We start from the raw sequence: 16,911 nt of genomic DNA on the forward strand, positions 1-16,911 counted from the left end.
CCACGGCAAATGCTCCTTTTCTTTTCTTTTTTTAAAAAGATTTTATTTATTTATTTGACAGAGAGACAGGGATCACAAGCAGGCAGAGAGGCAGGCGGAGAGAGAGGAGGAAGCAGGCTCCCTGCCGAGCAGAGAGCCTGATGCGGGGCTCGATCCCAAGACCCTGGGATCATGACCTGAGCCGAAGGCAGAGGCTCGACCCCTGAGCCCCCCAGGTGCCCCTCCAAGCCAAATTCTTAAAACTGCCTCTTCTCTCCACGCCTCTCCCCTATCTGCACCTCTCTCAGAATCTGACGTGTCACATAAACCTTTCCAAGAAAGCCCAGGGTCGGGGGTGTCCCAGAGCGAGGCTAGACAGCAGACCTATTAAGCACGCAAGCCTGCAGGTCAGCCCAGCCAAGCGGTGGGGGCAGAGAGGAGGGACACGACCCGAGCAGGGGCTCCGAAGGCGGTTGGGGTTGAGGTAGCCAGGGCCTCGGGGGGACGCCCGCCCCCCCAGACGGCCCTTACACATTTCATCCCTGCCTGGACGAGCTCTCACAGTCTGTCTGCCAGAGGCTGCGGCCAATCCCCAAAGCGGACCACACTGGGCCCTGCCCCCGAGGGGGTGAGCTCCCTGGGCGCTCCGTGGTGGGCGCGCCATGCGTACACAGCCCAGGTGAGACTTCAAAGGCCAAAATGTCTGCCTGGATTTAGGTATTTGTTCGGGCGGCGCCTGGCCAGCTCAGCGACTCTTGATATTTGGGTTGTGAGTTCGAGCCCCATGTCAGATGTTGAGCTTACTCGAGAAAAGAAAGGCAAGGCAATAAAATAAACACTTGCTCAGGGTCACCCCCACCAAAGATCCTCCAGGTGTGGGAAGCTAGTCTGTTTCGAATTAGACCATTGACCTCCGCTGCCCGGGCTCCTAGTCTCTTCCTTAGAGCAAGAGCTCCGCGGCTCTGTCTCTCTTCTCTCCCTTCCCAGCAGCCCAGGGGCTGGAGGGGGGCTTCCTTTACACCCTGAGTCAGTTCAAACCACTCCTTTGTCAAAACCCTGCAGTGGCTGCCGTTTTGTGCAGAGAGAAGCTGCGTCCCTACAATGGTCTAGAGGTTCTGTGGTTTCTGCTTCCCTCCGCCCTGCTCACTGACCCCGCTCCTACCCTTTCCTCTGCCCAGTCTGCTCCAGCGACACTGGGCTTGCTGCTCCCGAACATGGCAAGTGAACGCCTGCCTCGGGGCCCTTGCACCTCTTGCTCTTTCTGGAATGTTCTTCCCCAGATGTTTACACAATGGGTTTCCTCACTTTCTTCAGGCCCCTGCTCCCATGTCCTGTCCTCGGAGAGCTCTTCTCTCTACAACCCACCTACAGCCCCGTGTCCTCGTGCATCTGCCTGCCTCCTTACTGTCCTGCACGGCACTCATCGGCCCCCACTGCCAGGAACCCCACGTAGATTTTGCTGGTCGTACAACAGTGTCTGGCAAAGGCTGGTGCTTGATAACCATTTCTGGACAAATGAATAACAAGTAAACACGTGACTTCAGCCAAAATCAGTGACTATTAGGCTGAAAGAAATAATCAACTGTGCCTTCCATTAGTACTCTTGTTCTTTTTCTTTTTTTAAGATTTATTTGAGATAGAAAGAGAGAGAGCACGCGGCAGAGGGAGAGGGAGAAGCCATCTTCCCGCCGAGCAGGAAGCTGGACGCAGGGCTCAATCCCAGGACCCCAAGATCATGACCTGAGCTGAAGGCAGACGCTCAACCGACTGAGCCCTCCAGGTGCCTTAGTCCTCTTGTTCCTGACTCAGTCATGTATTTAATGGTCCTGGGGAGGGGCGTGAAAGAGGTACTGTGCAAATACCGGGTCTGCGAACAAGACCGGCCCAGCTCCCACGGAGGGGTCAGGACTCCGCACGCTCCTTGGCGATGCCTTAGCCCCCCGAAGGCGCTCGCTGCTACGTCTGCCCAGGTCCCTGAGGATCCAGCTCGGGTTCGCCCCTCCTGGGTCTCTAAGCCCACAGCTGGCCACGGGCATCTCTGACCCTCATTCAACAGCTCAGCCTCTCTAGGTCCTCTAGGGCTGCAAGTCCACGGGCTCCAGCACACCCAGCCTCCCCTTGCCCCAACCACATAAACTCGCCACTTCTGCATTTGGGCTGCCAGACAAGGCCAGAAGACCTGCCAGCCGGCTTGCACCCCCGCTGCAAACCCAGGTTCCAACCCCAGCCTCTGCCCTCCGCGGGCCCTCCATCAGCCTCTGCGGCTCCCAGCTTCTGTCCCCTGGCTTCTGGCTCATACTCTGACTTCGTGAGCAAACCAGGTCACCAGGGGCTGCCCAGAAACATGCCCATCCACCCCACACCGCCCACCTTCCTTTCGGTCCCAGAAGACAAGGGTCCCTACTGATGGTCAAGGCGAAGTTCGTCTTCCCCGTCCTTCGGGGCCCGCTGTAGCTCCCGATTCATGCAAAGACCAGACCCTTTCCCTGGCTCTCATCTTACTGGCCCTCGCTGTGGTATTGGACACTGTCCCCTTTCTGCTGGAGACTCTTCTGTCGCCCTCTGGCCCCTGGCAGCCTCTGGCAGGCCTCCCTCCAGGCCTGTACGATGGGTGTTCCCAAGCCTCTGATCTCGGCCTTGTGCTCTCCTGTATACACCTTCCTACAGGAAGCCCTCCTGCCAGTCCAAGGCTCTTCACGTTGGTGAAGGACAGCCTCTGAGTCCCGCAGGTCAGAAATATCAAGTCTGTCTTTAATCTTCCTGCCCTGACCTCTAGGTCTTCTTGATTCTCCCTCCGCGGGGACGCTCGTGGGCCTCCTCCCACTTCACGGATGCAGCCCTCCCTCAGCGCTCATCCAAAGTATCCACACGGAGCTGTCTCCCGGCCCTTCTCCAATCCAGCTTCCATTCCGCGGCCAGCATTATCCTCCTACAGCCCAAGTGGGACCTCATGGGTCCCCTGCTTCAGATCCCGCAGCGGTCTCGGACAGCACTGGCTGTCTGAAGTGAGCTGACGGGTGTCCCTCTGTCAGACGGTGAGCGGCCAGTGGACAAAGACCACGCCGCTTCCCTCGTGTCTGGCCCCACACCCAGCCCCCAGCAGGTGCATCAGCAGGATCTGAGCGGAAGGGTTCCCAGTCTTCTCAGAGGCCGCGGGGCTGGGTCAACAGCAGAGTCGGGCCGTGGTGAAGACCAGAGACTTGCCACCCGCACACGGCTACTGGGCCTGGGCGACATTTCTTGTGTCAACCCGGGCTTCTCCAGCTATCATGTGAGAGTGCCAGCACCGGCCTCAGCGAGGATGGCACAAGCACCAGAGGACCGAGCACCAAGCACCCTGCCTGACCCACAGACACCATTGCTGTCGACAGCAGCCATTAACGTCACGGGTAGAAAGCAAGCATCATGGTTTTAAGTAGGCTCCCTGCCCAGCATGGAGCCCTACACGGGGCTTGAACTCACAAGCCCAAGGTCAGGAGCCGAGTGGAAACCAAGAGTCAGATGCTTGACCACCTGAGCCACCCAGGAGTTCCGAGTCCCAGGGTTTCAAGGCTGGAACCCTTGATGCCACATTTAGTACGTGGCAGAATCCCACTCCGGCCCCGGTGACAAGGTCACCGGCTCTCATGCCGCGGGCTGCTTGCCGGCGCCGGGAACGGCAGCGCTCCGGGAGCCGCACGCTCGCTGCAGAGGGAGGACAGTCAGGACGCACCTGGCACCTTCCTCTGTGGGTATTTGTCTCTACACTTGGATCTGGGCTCCTGTGACCTGGGGCAAGTTCCTAATCCCAGCACTGTTGAACTTTGCTATTGTCAGCTGTGATCCTGTTAAACCAGGAATCAAACGACTCCTCCTTGCAGGCCGGCTGTGGCCACTGGCGGGGGTGGGGGCGGGTGCAGCGCCAGCCCCTTCTTAGTGAGGGCCACTGGTTTGATGAAGATTCACAACACCGAGATGGCGTCTAGCAGGAGACATTTCTCCTCGCCTTGCCCCTGCCCAAGCTCACCTGCAGAGGGGGTCTCTGAATCACAGCACCCCCTCCCGCTAAGAAGGCAGTATCTCCGGGAACTCGTGTTTTCCCTACACGGGCTCCGGGCTCCAGCCCAGGGACGGGCGTTTGGGGTAAACACGTGGTCTGAACTCACGAGGCAATCTGCAAGGCGCTGGCCGCCCTCAGAGGAAGCCAGGACCCTGGGAACAGGGCAGAGAAGGAAGGGGACTTGGGTAGAGGGTCCCGTGCAGCCTTGCAGGGCATGCTGGGCTCTAACCAGGAACCGTGATGAGAGGAAACACGGAGGAAATGGTTGCGAGGTCCTCTGGGCCCCGGCTTCTTCCTGGTGGGCAGACGGCTCCGGCCAGCCCTGCACCCAGGCCAGACGTGGTGGCGGCGCGGCGGGTGGGGGGGGGGTGGGTGAGGGGCTGCCCGGGCCGCTGGCTGTTTACCCGGACGCACACAACGCGACCTCCAGTGAGACCTTCCCAGGTAGCTCCCAGTTTACGGATGACAAGTTGACTCCGACTTGCTCTCGCGTGTACTCCCCATTCCGGGTGCGGCCCTCCTCCGTGATTCGCACCTGGAGGTGTGTGAGGACGCCTGGCACCTCTCCCAAGTGTCACAGACATTCCTTACGTCGGGCTCAGCAGGAACCAACTTGCTCGGGGCCCCGCAGCCGCCTGGGCAGGCAGCCCCTTGCGGCCAGGACGGGACAGCAAGACCATGGCAAAGGTCTGGCGTGGCCACAGGAAACTCCCTGCTACCGGCTGCTGTGACGCGGACGCCACCCCGGGAGCCAAACCAGCCAGTCAAGAGGGCACAAGTCCCAGAACAGACGCCAAGGCTGCGTTCTCTCAAGACACAGTGTGCACAGTGATCCCAGACACGAGGTCAGGCCCGTGACTCACCTTCCCAAGCAGGACCGACTGGGCTGGCATCACGAAGCACCCTTCCCTCCCTCCCTCTCCCCGTCCCTCCCGCAGGCCCACCGATTCACGCCGCTGGCCACGTCCCCTCTGCGGGAAGGCGTCTTCGGGGTTTGGGTCATTGTTGCAGGCGTGCTCGGTTTGCGGTGGGTACGAGGACTTCCACTGAAAGGGGGCCGAGGTGCCGTCCACCAAGACCCGCGGACCGTCGCACAGCCCCAGCCCCGTGAGACCTCATGCCAAGATTTTCTGTTCCCCAAGTAAGCTCTATGTCCCACGGAGGGCCTGAACTCACTGCTCCCGAGATCCAGAGCTGTACGCCGGACTTGGGCCAGCCAGGCGCGCCTCCTCCCGAAGACACTCTCTAACGGGAAGCTCGAACAACAGCAGCGCACACGTTTCCGTTATAAAAGTTTATCACGGGAATAATTCGAGTCTTTAGAGATAAAAGACTAAAAACCACGAAAACACTTAATATTCTTTTTTAACCTACCAAGGGGGATCTACATTAAACAAACCCTCCAAGACCTTAGGAAAGAGACTGCTTTCCTCAGTCAGAAAAGCTGATTCCCCAGTCACGCTCTGACCTCTACTGCCTCGAAGCCCGAAGAACTGGACCTGCCCGGGCCGGGCCCTCCCGAGGTCAGGGTGGGAAGGACGGGCGACAGGCGGGGACTCTCTGCTCAGTGCGGTCGGGGACACACCCACCCGCCAGGGTACTGGAGAGGGAGAGGGGTGCTGCTCGTTACTTGAGAACAGAAGGCGTGAAATGGGACCCGCAGCCCCCCCGCTGGTAAGGCAGGAGGGGCAGCGACACCGCGCAGGGGCCCTGCCCGTGGAGGTCGAAGGCCCGCTGGAGGCCGGCACCCTGGGACCCGGGCTTAGCACCATGGAGGAGGGGAGCGGCGCGGGGCTGTGGAGCTGTCCTGCTTCCTTGGAGGCCTTAACCAGACACACGACACGACGCCTGACGTGAGATCTCATAAGTATTAAGCCCGGGGTGGGCGTGGGTCCCGCTCACAGCTGAGCTCGCCAGCAGGCGGAGCCCCGGTTCTCTGGGGGCAGTGCCCCCGCTGCCGCTAGTCTTTCGGGGGGCTCTGGGCCAGGTGCTGCTCCCACTCGACTTCGACCAACTTGTACAGCTCCATGGCGGCCTGTGCGTCTTCCACGGACGAATGTCCGCTCTTCCCAACCTGAACACGGGAGGGAGACAAGAGCATGAAGCCATAAGGGCCTCTCTCCCCCCGTCCCGACGGGCTCCCCCAGCCCGACTCGCCGCCGCTGGGTCCTTGCAGGCAGGGCTGGAGTCCCGCACTCCTGCCCGCCCCGGGTCCTGCTGCGGCCTCTACATGGCGCGCTGCTCTGCGCTCGCCACACACGATGTTCCAGATCCCTGGCGGGCCTTCCGAGTCTGGCACCTCCCCACGCGGCGCGTGTCCCCCCTCCTGCCAGGCAGGCCGTCCTTCTCCCCGTGCAAGTGGGACACAGGAGACCCAGATACCCACTCCGCGGGCTCTCAGAGCAGCACGGTGTGCCGTCTCCCTTTCCCAGCGGGCTTCTGCACGCACCGGAAGATGTTCCCTCTCCCAAACACCCCCCCACCCCCAGGACACTGCGCGGCAGAGAACAGGAACCGTGGCCCCACATACAGGTGGAGAGACTACGGGGCCCCTTTGTGCCAAGCTCTTCCCATCAGGGCGGCCCGCCCGCGTCGCCGTCCAGGGTGATTCTGGGGCCAGAGCCTGCAGCGAGGCAGCAAAGAGGGCCCCCCACTCCCTACCCCGAGGGCCCGGCAGCATCTGGGGAGTCGCTACCTGGATGTCCCGGTTGAGGAGCTTCTTGGTGAGAGTCTTCAGGGACATGGTGGCGTTCTCCGGGCAGTCGGCCTTCCGGTTGAGGGGCGGGATGTGGGAGGTGTCGCGGGTGAGGGACTTGGGGTGGAAGTACTGGAGGGCTTTGAAGTCGTTGTGGATGGCGTGTCCCACCACTATCTTCCCCGTGAGGATCTTCAGAATCTGAAACCGGCGCAGAGGATGCGGGGGTGAGGAAGCGGTGGAGGCGGCGGCTGGTGGTGGTGGTGGTGGGGGGAGTCCTGCACCCCGGAGGCTCAACGTGCCCACGGGTCCCTCCGGACTCTCTTCCACCACGCACTCGCCCACCTCATACCCCCCCACAAGGTTTCTTCCATCTGAGGCCCAGCTTCGCTCCCCAAGAGCAGATGCTGCCCGTGGCATGACCTGGTTTGGATTTAGTTTATTTCCAGCCTGACGACAGGCTAAGTCGCCGCAGTCCCAAATCCCACTCCCGTGTGAGACGCTTGCTAACTCTGCAGTTTTCAGGCTCGCTACGGGAACTCCCCCAGCCATCCCACGTGCTGGACAAACGCAGTCAAAGATGGGCTGTATGGAGGTACAGGGGTCCCAAGTCACAGGCAAATAGTTATGCACATGGGGCTCTTCTGGGCGTTGGGTCTTTGGTTTCCATCAGACCCTGGAAGGGCCTATGAGCTAGGAAAGAGACTCGGGCTGTGGAGGGAAGCGGTCCAGCAGCCTGGAACGCCAGCCCCGCTGCTCTCCTCGTTCCCCAGCTGCCCAGGAACCTTATTCACATGAGTCCTGAGACCAAGCAATAACCTGTCACCGTTTCAGGATCTTAAAGCAGGAGAACAACCAAAGAATGTGCCGCGAGGTCTGAAGGCCATTCCCCAAGTGGGGCCCCATTTGTGAACAAGAGTGGCAGTCCTTTGGTCGGTGCAGAACCCCCAGGAGCTCCCGGACGGTGCAGACCCTCTAGCCTCACACCCCAGCATGGGCACCGGGAAGGGCGTCAGGACAAAAACCGGACGGGAGTCTACGATCAACGAGGTCCCTGCGGGTTCCCGACCACCACTGCCATTTACCGGCCGCCAACACCTTCGCCGGGCATTCATTCGACACACAGCCCTCCTCCAAGGTAAGCGGAGTCGAGATCTCAGACCCACTCCACCTCCCGCCTCTCCCCAACCCTGCTCAGCAGTGCCCACGGTCTGCACCCCTTCCTCCTAAGTTCTCTCTAAGATCCGGCCCCGTCCGCTCTTAAGCTCCTGGAGGGTCAGGACAAGAACACAACCAGCAGAACAGACAGAGCGGCCGGGTGGGAGAACACAGAGCTGAAGCCACTGATGCGGACCACGGGCGCCCCCTGGAGGCCTCCTGAGACCAGCCACTTCCTCTCCACCTCCTCCCGCGCCTGCACCTCGGGTCACCCTTTCCCTGCCCCTCCGCGCAGCTCCCCCGTCGGGCCTCCAGCACGGGGCCACCCCGGGGAGGTGTGCTCCGTGAGTGAAGCGAGAGCCCCGAAACGCCTGCGCCGTGTGTTTTATCCCCTCTGCTTCAGGCTCCCTGTCCTAGGTGTGCACAGCACCCTGTGCAGGCGGCCCCCGCCGTCCCACGCCTGCCACACTGAAACTGAGAACCGTCTCCACCTCCCCATGCCCAACCCCAAACTCCAGCTCTACCAACCATTCCCAAACGGAACCCTTTCCTTCGCCCTTCACGGCTGCTGCTCTGCCCCTGGGCAGCGGTTACCTTCCTGTGTGGATTCCCAGTTCCCAGAGGAGAACTGGTTTCGGGAGCTCAGGTAGGTCTCAGCTGCCCCCGTTCGGTCACGGCAGCGACCTGGAACTTCCTGGACTCTCAGCCTGCCTCACCTCAGCAGGAAGCCCCCTTCACCTGGCTGTCCACCTGCCTCCTCCCCAGGCTGAACCCGCTGGCTGAGGAATGGCCTGCGCCTTGCTGTGTCCAGCGCACCCCATGCCTCTCACCTGGCCCCGGGCGACCTTGAAGGGGGTAGCATTCACCATGTGCTGCTTCCGGATGCCACTCCACCTGGTCCGGTAGTCCACGATGTGGCAGGGGGGAAGGACGTACTCATCATAGAGCACGTCTCCGTGGTAGCTGACGATGCTACATCGGGCCAGGGAGCTGACGTGCCCCTTGGGTCCCGTGCCCACCATCTCACAGTCAATGGCCACCATCTTCTGAGATGCTCCGGAACACTTATCGTCTGAATGAGGTTGGGGGGAGCTCTGTGGAGCATTCTTCTGAGTAAGGTTCTTCTGGGGGCCCTTCTTGTGGGGGCGAGCTGGATGGTTCCTAATCTTTGGAAGGGCACTCTGGAACTCCCCCAGCAAATCCACCTTCCCCACCGCGGACCCGGCCTTGGGCGCAGGGGCTGGGGTCAGCCACGGCACTGCAGCCTTCTTGTCCAGGGACTGCTCTGGTCCACTGCTGGAGGCAACGGTCTTCTTTTTTGGAAGGGGAGAGACCTTCCAAGCGCCATCCACGCTCGAAGTCTCCCCTTTCTTTGCAGGTTCTGAGTTCAGCTTAGGCGCCTTGCCGGGTGGCTGGTTCTTCTTATTCAGAAAGCCTCTCCGTTCCAAGAGTCGCCGCTTCCTGACGAATTTCCGGTGCTTGGCATTCCCCTCAAATGCTTTTTTTTGGGGGGGTTCACCAAAATCCAGATTGAGGAGCAAGGTAGACATGAGAACAGCGGACGGCGAGGGCGCAGGTGGGAAGAATGGTTACTGATGACAGGAAGACGGAGGACTCATCCTCTGCCGAACCCCACGGGCCGACATCGGGAGGTCTGGAGGACACCCTGGGGAAGAAAGCGAACCTGGTAACCGAGCGGGCTCGCCTGCGGAACGGTAGGACCCACCTGCGGGGGGCTTCAGGCTGGAAAGACAGCAGAGCCACCCGCCAGCGTGGGAATGAACCCGGAACGGGAAACGCCGTTCGGAGCACGGCCCTAGCGGGGAAGCCAGGACGCTGGCGCGGCCCCCAGCTCCCCAGCTGTAGGGCTCGCAAGGGTCACCTGCCCTCGGCCGAGCTGTCTCATTCCGAAACCAAGGGGGCTGTCGGGCCAACGAGCTCGAAGTCGGAGCCCGGAGAGCCAGAACGGGGGAGCTCCATCGTCCGCCCGGGCGCGGAGGTCTTAGTGTGGTAGGTGGCGGGGCCGACCCCGGAGGTCAGGATCGCCCCGGCCCCGGGGGTCAGGATCGCCCCGGCCCAGGGGGTCAGGATCGCCCCGCACCCCCGCGCGGCTCCGTCGGCCCCAGATGCGGGGACCCCCCGCGCGCATCGCACGCAGCCCCGCTCCCGACACAGGCCCTCTGACAACACCCATCCGCCGGGGGAACCGCCGCTGCGGGCCGCCTACGTGAGCGAGCACGCCGGGGGGGGGGTCCGGCCACGGAGAGCCCCCCTTGCGCCCCTCGCGCCCACACCTACCTCCCAGCGGCCCCGCTAGGAGCGGAAGCGCCCGGAGCCGGATGCGGAAGTCGGCGCGCGCCGGCGAGGCCCCGGCCGGTAGGCGCGCGGGTTGGACCGCGCCGGGGGCCGGCGTGCGCGCGCCCGCAGCGCCCCCGCCTCCGGGAGCGAAGCCAGGGACTCCGAGTGCGTGAGCAGCGGCAGTGGCGGCGGCGGCGGCGGCGGCGTGGGGGGCGGCGGGGGCGGGATGCGCTCCCCGGCCCCTCTAGCCCCGTGGAGGTACAACTCGAAGGTGGGGAGGCCGCGCCTCGCGAGAAACGCCGCTCGCGGGACCGGCCCCACTTCCGGGGCAGGCGGGAACTGCGCGGGGAGGGGCGGGCCCGGGCGCCGCGGCTCGCCTCTGTGACGCCGTGCGCGGCGCCCCGCCCCACGTGTGCGCCCGCGCCGTGTCGCGAGCTGTGACGTCAGGGGGCGCGTCCGGTCTTCTGTCCCAGCGGCCGGCGGGGGAAGGGGTGTCGGCGGTGCGGGGAGCCGAGGGCCCACCCCCCCCCCGTGTCCCCGAACCTGGTCCCCGCGCAGCGCGCGCTCGCGGCCGACGCCCCGGCTGGCCCCCGGGATGTCGGGCGTCTCGGCGCGCGGCCTCTCTCCGGAGCAGCGGAGGCAGCTGGCGGTGAAGCTCACGCGCGTGCTGGCGCGCTACCGCCCCATCCTGGACGCCTACATCATCGTGAGCCCGGGGTGTGCGCGGGGCGGGGGGCGCGGCGGGCGGACGGCGGGGGGTGGCTCTGCCCGGTTCTCCGCGCGTCTGTGCACGAGGGGGGCCTCCGCCCTCGGTGTTCAGCTGACGTGCGTGCGAGGACTCCTGACCTCGGGGCGGCTGCTCGCCTCGCGCGTCCGGAGGAAGGCGCGGGCGCCGTCCTGGGCGCGGGCGCGCTGTCCCAGAATCCGCCCTGCTGTGGCTGAACCCCTGGCTCAGCGGGGCGTGGAGTAGGAGCTTCGGGGTCGGGCTGCCTTCCTGTCCTCTTCGCCGGGTCGGCCGAGGCCTTTAAAGAAACTCCGAGCCCCGGCTTCTCCGCCGTGGTCTTAACCGCTGTCTGAAGGCTCACGGGGAAGAATGAGTGAGCCGGTGGGTGAATGGCACCGGCGTCCACAGACGCTTTCGGCCCCCAGACCCAGTAGCACCCTAGACGCAGCTCTCTCCTTCGCTGATGTGCCCTCGAGGCCTTCCCTGAGCTCTGCCTGCAGGATAGATACCAAGTTCACCCGTTTGTTCCCATCTCCATTGCTACCCCCGGGGGCCAAGCCACCGTCCTCTCGCTCCTGGACCACTTTCTAACGAATCTCTGTGTCCGTTCTGTGACCACTTCTTCATCAAGCAGCCTGACTGATCTCTTTAAAACCTACATCTGATGAGGGGCTTCTGGCTGGGTCAGTGGTAGAGTAGTAAGTCTGAGCCTCAGGTTGGGTGTAGAGTTTACTTAAGAGGAAAAAAAGAAGGGGGAGCCTGCTTTCCCCCTCTCTCTGCCTGCTTGTGATCTTCGTCTGTCAAATAAATAAATAAATAAAATATTTAACAAAGAAAAAAAAATGCTGCCTTATTTTCTGGATGCTTTCATGAAATCTTAACTCCTTACTGTTAACTAGAAAATGCTGCACAGTCTGTCTCCTGCTGCCACTTGAAGGCCATCAACGCTGGTTTTCCCACGTTCACTCTCCACACGTACTCTGGCCTGATTTCTGTTCTACAGACATGGTGGGCACCTGGGCCTTTGCACTCAGTAGTGTGCCTGAATGTTTTCCTGCACAGGAAGGCAGCAGAACAGAGTGGTTAGGGGCAAGAGCTAGAGTCCAGTTGGTTTCAGGTCCCAGCTTTGCTACTTAACTAGGTTTTTGAGTTGGACAAGTTACTGAACTGCAGTGCGGCGGTCTCCTTCAGTATAAGATGGGAGCTGAGCCAGTACTTACGGCTTTGGTTGAAGATTAAATGCATTAATACAGGAAAAATGTTTTGGACAGCGCCTGGCATATTAAAGTCTTTGATAAGTGTTTCCTGTTAGCGGAGTTTTTTAAAGACTTTATTTGCTTGAGAGAGGGAGAGAGCACAGAAAGATTGTGAAAGGGAGAAGCAGGCTTCCTGCTAGCAGAGAGTCCAGTTTGGGGCTTGATCCCAGGACCCTGGGATCATGACCTGAGCTGAAGGGAGATCCACCTTTTTTGGATGAGAACTTTTAAGATCTACCCTCTGCAACTTTCACATATGCAGTCCAGTATTGTTAGCTGTAGTCAGCCTGCCGTACGTTTCTTCTCTGAGATGTGTTTATTTTATAACTGGCAGTTTGCTGTCTTTGACCCCCACATCCTCCCTCTGTCCCGCAACTACTGCCTGGCCTTGCTCATCTGCCCTAGTGTGTCCCTCATCCGCGTCTGGGCTCCAGCGCCAGCTCCTCACACCAGCCGTCCCTGGTGCTCTCTGGAGTGCTCTCTTGGACTCCGTCAAACCCGCCTGATCAGGGTTTTACTGTCTGCGTGGCATTCGATGCTACCTGGAGTTAATGTTTTTGTTTTTTTTTTTAATGTCAGTTTTTCGAGAACAAGAACAGTGTCTGTTTCTTTGTGTGTCCTCTGAGCCTAGACTAGAGCTTGGTGCGTGAGCAGAACTCCAGAACGGGTGGGGAGCAGCGTGTGACTAAGAACACCTTCTGTCACACGCCACATCTGGCACGCGCAGTGTCCCGCGGCATGACGGCGGAGGGCTCAGCGGCAGCGCTGACCCCACGGGCCGGTCACTGAGCTGTCTCGCCCGTGCGGCGGTGAGACGCTGGCCCCGCTCTCAGGCTCAGCTGTGTGCAGCAGACAGAGCCGCAGGCCGGGGAAGTGCAGCAAGGAGAGGCGGGTCCAGGATGCTGCCTGGGCCCCTGGGGGTGTGGGGGGAGCAGTGACCAGGCTGGGGAGGGGCACCTGCTGGCTGCAGCCTGCGGCCCTGTGTCTGGAGGGGCCAGGAGGAGTGGGGAGGGCAGTGGCCAGCCCGCTTCTCCCCTCCCGCAGGAATTCTTCACAGACAACCTGTGGGCCACACTCCCAGGCTCATGGCAGGAAGCGCTGGATGGACTGAAGCCTCCCCAGCTGGCCACACAGCTGCTGGGGGTGCCCGGGGAAGGGGAAGTGGTCAGGTATGGGCAAGAGGGGCCCCGGGCTGGGGGACTCAGGCTCCCAGTCTCCCCGGGGCTTCCTGGGTTGCAGACTGGCGCAGTCGGGTTGCAGTGGAGCTGTTCACTGGGGTCCCGGCCGGCCTGTCGCAGGTACAGTTCGGTGTGGCCCCTCTCCCTGCTCGCCCTGAAGTCCACAGCCTGTGCCCTGGCCTTCACCCGGACACCTGGGTTTCAGACCCCCTCCGAGTTCCTGGAGAACCCCAGCCAGAGCTCCCGCCTCACAGCTCCGTTCCGGAAACACGTCAGGCCCAAGAAGCAGCACGAGATCCGGAGGCTGGGAGAGGTGAGACGGCCGGTGTGCGGCGGCGCGTGGGGGCACACGCTGTGGGTTACCGGGGTGTGGGCACCTCGTGTCGCCTGCGGGATGGCCCTGGGCAGGCGTGCCATAGTCCTGCCTCGAGGCTGCCTTGGGGTCACGTGTTCGTCCTTTGGATGGGCTATTTGGCGGCTGTGTCCGAATCACTGTCCTCTTCCCGTTTCCCACCGTCCGCTCTGGGCTTCACGCGGGGGCTCCTCTGCTTGTTGGTACTAAGAGGAGCAGGGGGTGGAGCCTGAGCCTGGGGTCAGCGCCCTCCCTCTAGGTTTCCCCATCTCCTTTCTCTCCCGTGCCCCTCCCCCCCAACCCCTGCCATCTCCCTCTGCCCCCTGCCGCCCCTCCCCCCTCACTGTGGGTGTTTGCTCTGGGAACTGAGGACCAGTGGCCAGGAGAGCTTTCTTCCCGCCTCTTGTAGTTGGTGAAGAAGCTGAGTGACCTCACGGGCTGCACCCAGGTTGTGGATATAGGTTCAGGCCAGGTGGGTCAGACCCCCAATATTCTGTGGTTTGGGGTTTGGGATTTCTTTTCTTGCGTTGTGGGGACAGAAAGCAGGAGGCAGGTTGTGAGTCCACAGGCCCCTGGAAGCAGGTGCCGGGGAGTGGTGGAAGTTGGCAGGGCGGGTAAGCTTTCTGGGGGTCTGGGCCACCTCAAGGGAGGCGCTCAGGGGAGGGGCACTGGACAGGGCTGTCTCCGTCCTTGCTCTCGTGACCCCAGGGCCATCTCTCCCGGTTCATGTCCCTGGGGCTGGGGCTGACGGTGAAGAGTGTTGAAGGGGATCCGAGACTGGTGGAGAGAGCCCAGCGCCTGGACCAGGAGCTCCTGCAGGCTCTGGAGAAAGAGGAGAAGAGGCACCCACAGGTAGGCCGGCTTTCCCTGCAGCCGGGGCCGCGGGCGGGGTTTGGTTGGCTGGACTGGGGCACCGAGGCTGGACCTGCTCTTTCCCGTTTCTGGGGTTGAGATGGTGCCGTCTCTAACCCTGCTGCTTGCCCCCCACCCCCGCCAGAGGACCCCCTTTCATCGGAGCCTCCTCAGATCTTAAAGGCACTTTCTGGTTACCACGTGCTTTCCACCTGTGTGTTCTGCTCCGCCTGCCGGCCGGCCGGCCAAGCACCAGGCTGCAGACAGATGAGGGCACTGGGACTCGGGGAGGAGGTTTGCAGTTCCCTGGGAGGGGCCCAGAGTTCAGCCCGGCTCCTGATTCAAGGTTCAGTTGTCCCATTCCCCAGCTTCCCTCCCTCCTTGGGAAGGAATGCAGAGGACACACCTCTTCCTGTGACCCGAGGTGGCACGGGGACAGCCGACAGACCTTACACCTGCCCTCGTTCCGTCCTACCCACACAGGTGGTCCTCGCCGGCCCCCGCTGCTCCCCACAACATGTGGTTAGGTGGGTAGAGCCCACGGCCCTGTGCGAGGAGCTGCTGCTTCCCCTGGAGACCCTGCCTCGGGGCGGGGCCCGCCTGCTGCTGACTGGCCTCCACGCGTGCGGGGACCTGAGCGTCGCCCTGCTGAGGCACTTCTCCTGCCCGGAGGTGGTGGCGCTGGCCTCGGTGGGCTGCTGCTACATGAAGCTGAGTGACCCCGGTGGCTACCCGCTGAGCCAGTGGGTGGCTGGGCTGCCAGGCCACGAGCTGCCCTACCGGCTGCGGGAGGGAGCGTGCCATGCCCTGGAGGAGTACGCGGGGCGGCTGCGGAGATCCGGGCCCGGCCTCCGCACCCACTGCTACCGGGCTGCGCTGGAGACCGTCATCCGGGGGGCCCGGCCTGAGCTCCGGCGGCCCGGCGTGCAGGGGATCCCTAGGGTCCACGAGCTCAAGATCGAAGAGTGAGGCTGGGGGGGTAGGGGGTGAGGTGTGGGGGGGTGGTGGGGGGGCATCACCACCTGAAGGTCTGACTCCCCTCCCAGCCTTGCTTGGCGGCTTATCCTCAAGTCCTGAATGTGCCCGGCCGGTGGAAGTTGAGGTCTCGGGGTAGTTCGCTAAATTTCTTTAGAAGGGAGTTGTCGTTCTCTTACGTGGGAACTATTAAGTTTTGTAAATGCTGAAAATATAGTTAAATAATGGGACAGATCTGGCTGAAGATATATTTTGCAATTTATTTGCTACTGGACAGACTTCTCACAGCCAGAGAAATGTTTGAAAATGCGTCCTGGGGGGACACGTGAAGCAAAGTTGCAGTCGGATGAGGAATGGATGGTTTTGACGGGCAGTGGAGGTTCTAAAACCCACACTGAGTGCAGCCTGTGGGCCCCGCAGGTACGTGCAGCGGGGACTCCAGCGGGTAGGGCTGGACCCCCGGCTGCCGCTGAATCTGGCCGCCCTGCGGGCCCACCTGTCCCAGGAGAACCGGGTGGTGGCCTTCTTCAGCCTGGCGCTGCTGCTTGCCCCGCTAGTGGAGACGCTGATTCTGCTGGACCGGCTGCTCTACCTTCAGGAGCAGGGTGAGGGCGGCCTGCCCTGCCGGGGTGGGGGACAGGCTGCAGGGTGGGTGGGGCCGGAGTGCTGAGGCTCCTCCTCCAGGTCCCCAACCCCCACACCTGTTGGGCCCCCATAGGGGTGGGAGCCGGGTCAGTGCAGATCCCTGCAGAATCAGACTTCAACCCCGAGGTGCATTTTAAGCCAGAACCCCAGGCTTCGAGAATGTACAGTTGTCATCACATTCCTGGTAGAGAACTGGGTCTGCTTAGACACCCTGAAGCCTTCCCTGGGGGAGACGGGCTCCGCCCATAGGCTGCCAGAGGATGACAGAGTCGGCAGCTTCCCTCCTGAGCAGCCCTGCCGCTTTCCCCCAGGCTTCCACGCTGAGCTCCTGCCCATCTTCAGTCCCGAGCTCTCTCCTAGAAACCTGGTTCTGGTGGCTACAAAGAGGCCACTGGGGGAAGCCTTCTCTCTTCTGGAGACTGAAGACCGCTGACAGACACCGTCGGAGACTCCCCAGGCCCTACCACTCAGAGAGCCAGCATCCTCTACCCTCGTTCCGTGGGTTTGTGTTCTACGATGTAAAGATGTATTTTTAATTTATTAAACAAGTGTAGTCTTCATTTCTCTGCCATTATTGGTCAGCGCGGAAAAGCACAGATGTGCAGCCTCCTGGGGAGATGCTGAGAGGTGCGGCGGCTGGGCCTCATGCCCCCCCCCACCGCCCGCCCCGTGGGCTGCACCCCATCCCTCACGGGTCTCCTGCCCAGCGGGCTGCAGGCCCTGCCCCGGGGGAGGCTGGCGAACTTCCATCCAGGTTCTG

At 62.1% G+C, this 16,911-nt stretch overlaps 2 protein-coding genes across 5 annotated transcripts; one reads left to right on the forward strand and one right to left on the reverse strand.

Moving 5' to 3' along the window:
- Positions 1 to 5,297: 5,297 nt before the first annotated feature.
- Positions 5,298 to 10,344, reverse strand: ISG20L2 (interferon stimulated exonuclease gene 20 like 2). Its single transcript, XM_044266604.1, has 4 exons — positions 10,170 to 10,344; positions 8,702 to 9,537; positions 6,714 to 6,914; positions 5,298 to 6,092 (listed from the first exon to the last, which is right to left on the reverse strand). The coding sequence occupies exons 2-4, from the start codon at positions 9,419 to 9,421 to the stop codon at positions 5,979 to 5,981; spliced, it is 1,035 nt and encodes a 344-aa protein (XP_044122539.1). The 5' UTR covers positions 9,422 to 9,537; positions 10,170 to 10,344; the 3' UTR covers positions 5,298 to 5,978.
- Positions 10,345 to 10,408: 64 nt separating this feature from the next.
- METTL25B (methyltransferase like 25B) lies at positions 10,409 to 16,711 on the forward strand. 4 transcript variants are annotated; one of them, XM_044266601.1, is made up of 8 exons: positions 10,409 to 10,427; positions 13,194 to 13,318; positions 13,533 to 13,640; positions 14,089 to 14,151; positions 14,388 to 14,531; positions 15,015 to 15,496; positions 15,927 to 16,111; positions 16,463 to 16,711. In XM_044266601.1, the coding sequence occupies exons 2-8, from the start codon at positions 13,235 to 13,237 to the stop codon at positions 16,582 to 16,584; spliced, it is 1,188 nt and encodes a 395-aa protein (XP_044122536.1). In that variant the 5' UTR covers positions 10,409 to 10,427; positions 13,194 to 13,234; the 3' UTR covers positions 16,585 to 16,711. The 4 variants fall into 4 exon arrangements, with proteins under 4 accessions (XP_044122536.1, XP_044122534.1, XP_044122537.1 ...); XM_044266599.1 differs by lacking the exon at positions 10,409 to 10,427 and adding an exon at positions 10,711 to 10,875 and having other exon boundaries at positions 13,448 to 13,640; XM_044266600.1 differs by lacking the exon at positions 10,409 to 10,427 and adding an exon at positions 10,836 to 10,886.
- The last annotated feature ends 200 nt before the right edge of the window (positions 16,712 to 16,911 follow it).

Source organism: Neovison vison, chromosome 10 (genome assembly GCF_020171115.1).
Source record: "Neovison vison isolate M4711 chromosome 10, ASM_NN_V1, whole genome shotgun sequence".
NCBI lineage: Eukaryota > Metazoa > Chordata > Mammalia > Carnivora > Mustelidae > Neogale > Neogale vison.

Excerpts from the sequence above, each read along its gene's own strand:
- METTL25B (XM_044266599.1), top strand. The coding sequence starts at position 10,765 with ATGTCGGGCGTCTCGGCGCGCGGCCTCTCTCCGGAGCAGCGGAGGCAG. Across the intron at positions 15,497-15,926 it reads CACGAGCTCAAGATCGAAGA|GTACGTGCAGCGGGGACTCC; the intron begins GTGAGGCTGGGG and ends TGGGCCCCGCAG. Across the intron at positions 16,112-16,462 it reads GCTCTACCTTCAGGAGCAGG|GCTTCCACGCTGAGCTCCTG; the intron begins GTGAGGGCGGCC and ends GCTTTCCCCCAG.
- ISG20L2 (XM_044266604.1), bottom strand. The coding sequence starts at position 9,421 with ATGTCTACCTTGCTCCTCAATCTGGATTTTGGTGAACCCCCCCAAAAA. Across the intron at positions 6,915-8,701 it reads TCAAGGTCGCCCGGGGCCAG|ATTCTGAAGATCCTCACGGG; the intron begins GTGAGAGGCATG and ends CGCCGGTTTCAG. Across the intron at positions 6,093-6,713 it reads TCCTCAACCGGGACATCCAG|GTTGGGAAGAGCGGACATTC; the intron begins GTAGCGACTCCC and ends TCCCGTGTTCAG.